The following is a 9,257-nucleotide window of genomic DNA, read 5'->3' as shown; positions in this document are numbered from 1 at the left end:
AATGAAATGAAATGGTACTTTTGTGCATTCATGAATCTATCATTTCATTGGCAATGAGGCTTCCCTCACTCCCACCTCACCCAACAAATATTTGATCTCTTGCCAAAGGCAGGCAAGTTTAGAAGTAAACTCATTTGTAAAATAGAATAGAAGGGAATGGTGAAATAAAAATTTGAAACAAAATCCTCACAAAATAGAAAAAATTACTGTAGTTGGAAAATAAGTTATTGATTGCCTAGCATGAGACTCAATTAAACCATCATCTCCAGGAATCTTTAAGGATGAAGCTGGAAGGAGGGCAACCAACAGATTAGAAGTGGAAAAGATTGGCCAAGATTTCTATTATGAACTACTTTCTATTATCAATGAGAGCGAAGCCACCACCTTTGGAGGCTATCATCACAATCTTTGATGTGTTACACAAGAAAGAAGAGATGGTACTAAATAAGACAGAGAATGGAAGAGTCACCAAACCAGCCCAAATACACACTGAAAAACTGTGCTGAAAGTGACACTATCTGGAAGGCATTGACAACTCAATTCTCAAGCTATCTGAAAAATGGGAAGATATCGAACAATTGGAAAAATAGCAACTGTTACTACTCAAAAAGGTAATCGGGCGTTTACCTAGAACCACTAACCTATTTGTCTACTTTTGCATCACTTTAAAATTGGCATTAAAATTTAGACGCATATCAAAGTCAGCCCTGGTGAAAATATTAGAAGGGGGTAGGCAAACTCTTATAAACAATATTCTACAGTAGACCACATATTTACAGTCACACAACTAACTAAATGGTACAGAGAATGCAAGATGATGTTTGGTGACATTTTTAAAAAGCATTTAATTTAGCAGAACCTTAGTGGTACCTTAAAGGTTCTCCTCCAAGAAGTTGCTTCTCATGCATGTGTTAAAAATCATACTATATTCCTTGTCAAAAAAACACTTGTTCTAAATATCACATGAAGCATAAAATAAGGAGATGTACGTTTTTCGAGGTTGTTTGTCCCAAAGGAGTTTTGCACAATCATGGAGAATGTCCAGCACAGACCCCAAATGGAATAGGGATCCCTATAGATATTAAGGTCTTCCAGATCTTCAAGCTTGCGTATAATTTTGTGCTGGTTATATCAAACCTGGATTGTTGTATAGAATCCTGAATGATATCCATAATCACTCAGATTTTAGCTTACCTATCCATACAGGAAAAACCAAGTGGATAAAATATGTCTATTGTCTAGACTATGAAGTGAATTTTGGTAGACTAAAGAACTGGTCCATTGATGCATTGGTATTAGACAAAGAGTGCACATGGATGGTGAGGTAGGACCAGAATTGAATATGAAGAAGACCATAGGTTGGATTACATTTGAGATATAAAATGAGATAACATATAAAGAGAGCTTTGCAGATCTTAAAGCCCTATATAAATTCTGGCTATCATCATCATTATTGAAACTGTATGATACTTTTGATGACCTCAACCTTCTCCCTGAAACAAAGTCCATCTTTTCAAATGCCAATTTTTACTTCTTCTAGTGATGCTACAATACTGAAAATCATGGTCTGACATCTAGAGCTATAGTCAGGTCCAAGAAGCTGGGGTGTTGTACCTTCACCATTAAGGGGCTCCTCTCCTCTGGACCCATGTATATAAATAGACAAAGTTCAGGGCTGAGATGACCTAAAATAGGGCATAAGACTCCTTTTATTGTACTTTTCAGGTCATTATACCCTGGCTCAGCACCCTAGGGGAAAATTATATAAAGCTTAGGTTTGCTCACATCTAGCAAAAAGGGAAGAATAGAAAGGTGCTTAATGTTCAATATGAACCAGGTATGAGATAGCTATTTATTTCCTAAAAACAAAAAAAAAACATACAGAACATACATGACCCACCAGCCCACATTGGTAGAAGAAATTAAAACAGGATTCAGTAACTTTTAACCAGTGTTATGCTCTCCCAGGAGGTTGATACTAGAAACACCATTCAGTTTGTGGGACTTCTGAATTGACACTATACATTTCATCTCAGTTTTGTGCTATCCAAACAATTGCCTCCAAGTCCATGACTTCTTGAAATCCTGAGCAGTTATTGATCTTTGCCCCACCTTCTATCCTTGGCATTATCCTCTCCAATGCAGAAACTCCCCCTGCCATCACTAAGCCCCAAGTGACTCTCCCTCCTTTCAAACTCACAAGGTTGCCTCCAAGATTGGACATATCCATTTCAGAATCCCTGGTCATCTATAGTCAGCCAACAAATATTTATTAAACATGTACTATATGCTAGGCACTATGCTAAGTGCTGGGAATATAAGCCAAAAGACAGTCCCTGCCCTCAAGGAGCTTACATTCTAATGAGACAAAACATAAAAACAAAGAAGGTGCACCTTTACTTTCAACCCTTTGGGACTATCGAATAAATTATGGGGACTATAGCAAGAGAAAAGGTGCCTTGACAAGTCGGAAAATAGTGGGAAAGATGGAGGGAAAAACCAAACCAGATTTCCATTTTGACTTTTACTTCTTTCTCTCTTTTTTAAAATGTACACTGCACAGCTCAAATGAGAATACACAAGAATCAAACGAGATAATAGGGAGATGGTATGGATCAGTGAAAAGAGCAATAGCCCCGAGTTCAAATCCTATTTCTGGTGCTTACTACTTTTGTGACCTCACTTAAGCTCCCTGGGCTTGCCTCATCCGTAAAATGGCTTCCCTGGATTCCTTCAAGTTCTAACTAGAATCCCGCCATCTACAGGAAGCCTTTTCAGATCTCCCTTGGGGCCTTCACTATGTTGATTGTTTCCAGTTTATCCTGTATATAGCTTTTTTGTACATAGCGGTTTGCACATGATTCTCCCACACTAGACTGTGAGCTCAAGAACAGGGACTGTCTTTTGCCCTTTTTTGTATGCCCAGGACTTAGCACACAATAGAGTCTGACTCTTTTTTTGTTGTTTTTTAGTCGTGTCGGGTTCTTTGTGACCCCATTGGGGTTTTCTTGGCAAAGATACCGGAAAGGTTTGCCATTTCCTTCTCTAGCTTATCTTATAGATGAAGAAACTGAGGCAAACAGGGTTAAGCGACTTGCCCGGGGTCACACAACTTGTAAGTGTCTGAGGCCATATTTGAATTAAGATCTTCCTGACCCTAGACCAGCACTCTATCTACTGTGCCACCTAGCTAACCTGGCACAAAGTAGGGGTTTACTAAATGTTGATGGACTTGCTGACTCAGCCAGTGCTCTACCCACTGAATCACCTAGTTAGTCTGGCACAAAGTAGTCCCTTAATAAATGTTGATGGATTTACTGATTCAGCCAGTGCTCTATCCACTGAATCACCTAGTTAGTCTGGCACAAAGTAGGCCCTTAATAAATGTTGATTGACTTACTGATTCAGTTACACGGCCCTGAGGTCCCTTCCGGCTCCAACTCCAGATCAATAACCCTAGGATATATGCTCTATAAAGTTTAAAGTGCTGTATAAATGTCAGGTTTCAATATTGTAACAAAGGTTGGCTCACAAAAAGTCAGCATTTCCCAGTGGCCTGGGAAGCCAACCTAAGCTTCTCCAGTTAGGAGCTCTGCCTCCTACGAGATGGGCCAAGACATCGAATTCCTAGGAGATACCGTGATTACTTCAGAAGAATGACAGCAATGGTGGCAAGTAGAACGGGAGAGCTGAGCATGTGGCAGAAACAGCAAAAGGATCTGAGTCAGGCAGGAACAGAGTCCCAGTTGAGCCTGACAAGCTAGCCCCAGACTGCCAGCTGAGTTCTCAGGATGTGAGCAAGCCCGAAATGCTAATGTCTGCTGGCACCATGGAGAGACTGCAGAAAACTGCAGCCAGAACAGAAAGATGACTGGGAGTTCCAAGCCCCAGGGGCTCAAGGCTGCTGAGACTTGACCCTGTTTTCCTCCATTTTTGAGCGGGAACCTGGAGCGAGAATGCTTTCTTCCCAGACTATGCTGGAAGAGAGAGAAATCAGTGAGCCACTCACTTGCAAAATGGACACTGACAATGTTTATAATTTCCATTTCTATTCCAATTAATTCTTCTATTGAATCTGTGCTACTGTTTGTCTAGATTTGTTAGCACTATAGCAAACTGCATATCTAGAGGAGAGTCAGTTTAACTTCAGAGATTCCCAGTTTGTTTCTATGATGGGGCCTCAAGTCTAGGACAGGACCAGAGAATGCCATGTACAGAATGAATTCAGATCCATTTAGGGCTACATAGGCAACATTAGGGGGTCATCTCCAGTCATCCTGATATATCTTGCCACTAGATCCAGATGGCTCCAGAAGAGAAAGTGAGGCTGGTGACTTTGCACAGCCCTCCCTCACTTAAATCCGTTTCACTTACAAGTCATGGCATCCTCTTCCTGATGTCATGGCCCTTTTTGAGACTGAAGGACAAATAACAAAAACAAGGCAATATTAATTCACACTCATCATATGTAATTTTATATATTATATGTCATGTTTTTGTTTCATACATATCTTTGTATAATGCTAAAAAGCCCCACAAAGGTACGAACTGTCTCCTCCCCATACCCACTCTAACCCCAAACACAGTGTCTGTTGCTCAGTCATTTAGTCTTATCCGACTCTTTTTGGGATTTTTTTGGCAAAGATACTGGAGTGGTTTGCCATTTCCTTCTCCAGTGGATTAAGAAGGCAAACAGAAGTTAAGTGACTTGTCCAGGGTCTCACAGCAAGTGAATGTCTGAGGCCAGATTTGAATTCAGGTCTTCCTGACCTCAGGACCAGTGCTCTATCCATTGAGCCACCTAGCTGCCTCTGGTTTTTATATTTGTGTATATATATGTATATAAATGTATATGTGTATATAAATGTATATATATAACATATGCTTAACCAGGCAAGCTAGTGGCATAGTGGATAGAATACTATGCCTGGGGTCAAGAAGACTTGAGTTCTGATCTGACTTCATACACTCAGTAACTATGGAAACCTGGGCAAATCACTTAACCTCCATTTGCCTCAGTTTCCTCATCTGTAAAATGAGGATAATAACACCTACTTTTCCAGAGTTGTTGTGAGGATTAAATGAGATCATATTTGTAAACTGCTTAGCACAGTTGCTGGCATATAGTGGACACTTAATAAATGCTTTGTTTCCTTCCTTCCTGAATCATTGCTTGTTCAGTTGAATCAAATTGACTTTTGGAAAAAATTCCAACTTACAGAAAAAGAATTAACTTTATTACAACATGTAAATAGTCATTTAAAAAGAATATAAAAAATCCAAAATGTTCATGAGTAAAAACATGCACAAAATTCTATCAATAAAGAATAGTATATTATCAGTATCTATGTGTATACAAGTTACCCTGGAGAAAATTACAAATAACATCTGTTCAAAAATTAAATATAAGGCTTTCCAAACTAGTAATATGTTCTCTAATTTCAAGGCACATGCCATTCAGTAGAATTATTTCAAAAGGAAATTGAACCAGGAAAAAAAATTGATGTGATTTCATTAAATTTTTTAATTCAATTTTATTATGGATTTTTGTTCATCAAAAATTTGAACTCCAATTGAGGATAAAAAAATTTCCCTAAAAATATAGTAAACACAATGATTGCATATAAAAATCAAAACGCAATAACACAATCTATTTACTGTCCCTTTGTTTGCTAACATAATATTTGCAGAACCTGATGGTTCTCAGGTGCCAGGAGAACAAATTTTCAGATTTGTTTGTTCGTTCATCCATTCACGGGTACCGAGGAGTCTATGTCTTACAATAGACCTCAAATAGAGAGGCAGCTGAATGCATCCGGTAGAAAATAGAAAAAGGCATTGCAAGGTTAACCACGATTATCCAAGGTTCAAATCCAAAAACAATTTCTTCTAATCCGTTGTCATATTCAGGCCGGCATCCAAAGGCAGGTGGGATCCAAAGCTGTATGAGAAGGGAAAAGAATTGCGTTGTCATAGGTTCTTGTCTTCTGGGAAGCCTTTGCTTGGGTTTCACACAAAGCCCAGACAAAAGTAGCCTCACTTCTCCAGAGATGACCTCTGCTCTCTGGGACCCCCTCAGTCCAAGCGGCTCATATTACAGAAAGCTTGGGCCCAGAGAGAGTAAGGAACTTAAATCACAGAATCTGAGAGCTGAAAGAGACCACAAAGGTGAACTATCCCAAGCCATACCTGAACAGGAATCTCCTGCAAAATTAGACAGTTTGAAGAATTGTCTACTTCAAGGAGCTGTTATGAAGACCAAACGAAATAATATGAGGAGAATCAAATGAAATACAAAAAAAATAGTCAAGGTCAACTGTGTTATTCCTGGTCAACTCAACATCTTGGAATGCCATGTTACCTCTGCTTTTGCATCTCTGACTTGATTCCTCCTAAATATAATCCCAGTGCTCGCTTAGCCCACTGGGAAGTACAGATAATACCCCCCAGCAGGTTGTCACTGAATTTCTGAGTCACTGATACTATAAGCGCTGTTACAATTATTTAGTGGTGCATGGGGCCTTTCTTTTTGCGATTGGCCCCCTTGGGGTATATGCCTAGCAGTGGAATCACTGAGTCAGAGGGTGTGGACATTTTAGTCACTTTCTTCTCACAATTCCACACTGCTTTCCAGAATGGTTAGGTCAATTTCAAGCTCCACCAAGAGTGTATTAGTATAACTGTCTTTCCTTTTTTATTATTTTGTTTTTAAAAAAATACACATTTATTATCTGTCTCCCCTACTTCCCCTTCCCAAATTAAATAATAAGCAACAAAATAAAAACGAAACTCTGGTAATAAATATAAAGGTCCAGCAAAACAAATTCCCACACTGGCCGTATCCAAAAATGTCTGGCTTATCCGGCATTTTAAGCCCATCACCTGTCTGGCAAGAAGGGAGTAGCCTGCTTCACCTTTAGTCCTCTGGCACCATGGTTTTTTCATTGCATTCATCAGAGTTTTAAAGTCTTTAAAGTTGTTTTTCTTTACAATGTTATTTTTGTATAAATTGTTCACTGAGTTCCGCTTACTTGCAGTGAATTCTGTAACTATCTGTCTTGTCATTTCTTACAATATAATAACATTCAATGGCATTTATATATCATAATTTGCTTAGCCATTGCTTAATAGGTTGGCATCCCCTTAGTTTCCAGGTTTGAGCTACTACAAATAAAATTGCTATAAATATTTTTGTCTATGTAGATCATTTTCCTCTTTCTTTAATCTCTTTGGGATATATGTGCCTGTCTTTCCAAAAGCCTCCAACATTGATTATTCCCATCTTTTCTCACATTTGTCAATTTTCTGGGTGTGAAATGAAACTTGAGGATTATTTAACTCTTCTTTTATTATTTGGAGCATTCTTTCATATGGTTGCAAATAGTCTACAATTATTCTGTAGAAAACTATTCATATCCTTTGTTGTTTATTTGTTTGTTTGTTTTGGTTTTGGAGACTAGATCTCCCAATCTCATCGAGGCAGGAAATGCAGCTGGCATTCACAAGCTTGAAACCCACAACTTATTAAGAGAGAAGCTTTGGCCTTCTCTATTTCCAACCTGGCCCAGTTCTCCTCTCCTTAGGCAACCTGGTCCCCTCCTCCCACACTCCTAGGACTCACCATATTGGTGAGGGATTTAATGCAGGTTCCTAACGGTTTTAACCCTATTCCATCTCAGAGCTACGTAGCTCAAGTAATCCACCAGCCCTAGCCTTTCAAGTAGCAGGAATAACAGGCCTGTATCATCATACCCAGTTCTTTGTGTTCTTTGACTGTTTATCTACTGGGGAATGGCTTTTGGTCTTACACATTTAGGCAGTGCAAATATTTCTATCCTCATTTTATAAATGAAGAATCTTATTCTAGAATGGTTAAATGATTTCCTAAAGTCACACAGCTAGTAAATGGCCTTGAATTCAGATTTTCTGAGTCTAAACTGTAAGGTATCTGAGGTAGCATTTAAACCTAGGTCTTCCTGACTCAATTTAGCACTCTATCTAGTATGCCTCTTAGCTGCTTCTTATGACCTTCCATAGCACTAACTGCTCCTATCATAGTCAACCTGGTGTTCTTAATTGTGATTTTCCATATATTTCTTAGTACCTCAATTAGACTCCTTGAGGGTAGGATCCTATGTCTTGTTGTTCTTTATAGTTCCCCAATGCTGGTCTCTCCCACAACAGGTGCTCTACAACTATTTGTTGATTTGGCCAAGTGGTTTAGAGAATTCAATTTGAAGAGCATTCATTGAGGGTTTTTCCCATGTCTAGCTCATTTGTAATCCTGCTTAGCAGGAGAACAAAGGGAGCCAGGTGTTTAGGGCTCAAGGACAGCAGCCCAGAGATGATCAGGAGAGGATGAAATAGGATATGAGTTTAAATTAAAGAGAAGATTCAGATTAGAAAGAAAACTGATTATTTCTCAGACAGATGAAGGAGTGGGACCAAACTGGAAAATATAGATCTAGAATCACAGAATCTTGAAATCTCAGTGTTGGAGGGGACTTTATAAGTCCTCTAATCCAACTTCTACATCAGGCACCAATCTCCCTTATGATAACCCCAATGAGTCCAGCCTCTGCTTCTCAAGTAATGGGAAACTCATCCTCATGGGCAAATCATTTCTATCTTATACCACCCAAAAGCTGAACCTCAAATCACAGGGTCTTAGAGTGGGAACAATCATGGGATCATAAATTTAGCAAAGGAAGGTGCTGTAGTCATCACCTAACCAACTCACTCATTTTGCAGATGAGGGAACTGAGACCTGAAGGGACCTCAGAGATGATCTACTAGTGCAAGGCTTCTTAATTTTTTCCCACTACTACAGCAGCATTGGTGTTACATGGCCTGAGGGCATGCGCAGTGCAAAGTGCTTTGTGTTCAGAACCAAGGCTGTAGTGAAGTTGTATGATGCAACACGGACAAGCACTGCCAGAATCACCTCGGATTCATTACCCATTTGATTTTTAATTAATTTTTGGTCATTGTGTAAACCTTTTACTGTTGCCAAAGAGGGTTGCAACCCACAGTTTAAGGAGTGCTAATCTGGTTCAATCCTTGTTTAAACAGAATCAAAGCCCCCTCCAAATTATCCTGTACCTTGGTAGATATAATATGGGCCATATGGGACAAGAAAGAATTATACAGAGTAAGTGACAAAACACACACACACACACACACACACGTACGCGCGCACACACCAACAAAAGATGTATCAAGGTGGAATCTGTTTCTCTGCTTTGCACCTGTGATTA

General features: G+C 39.3%; 1 protein-coding gene across 1 annotated transcript in view; it reads right to left on the bottom strand.

Annotated features, from left to right (window-relative positions):
* Positions 1 to 5,770: 5,770 nt before the first annotated feature.
* OTOP1 (otopetrin 1) overlaps positions 5,771 to 9,257 on the bottom strand; it is a 44,849-nt gene continuing 41,362 nt past the window's right edge. The window contains exon 7 of the mRNA XM_027836609.1: positions 5,771 to 5,941. Within this exon, the coding sequence (XP_027692410.1) occupies positions 5,771 to 5,941 (171 nt within the window). The remainder of the gene's footprint in view (positions 5,942 to 9,257) is intronic.

Source organism: Vombatus ursinus, unplaced genomic scaffold (assembly GCF_900497805.2).
Source record: "Vombatus ursinus unplaced genomic scaffold, bare-nosed wombat genome assembly UNPS02014818.1, whole genome shotgun sequence".
NCBI classification, from domain to species: Eukaryota; Metazoa; Chordata; class Mammalia; order Diprotodontia; family Vombatidae; genus Vombatus; species Vombatus ursinus.
This window is presented reverse-complemented; position numbering and strand designations above follow the sequence as displayed.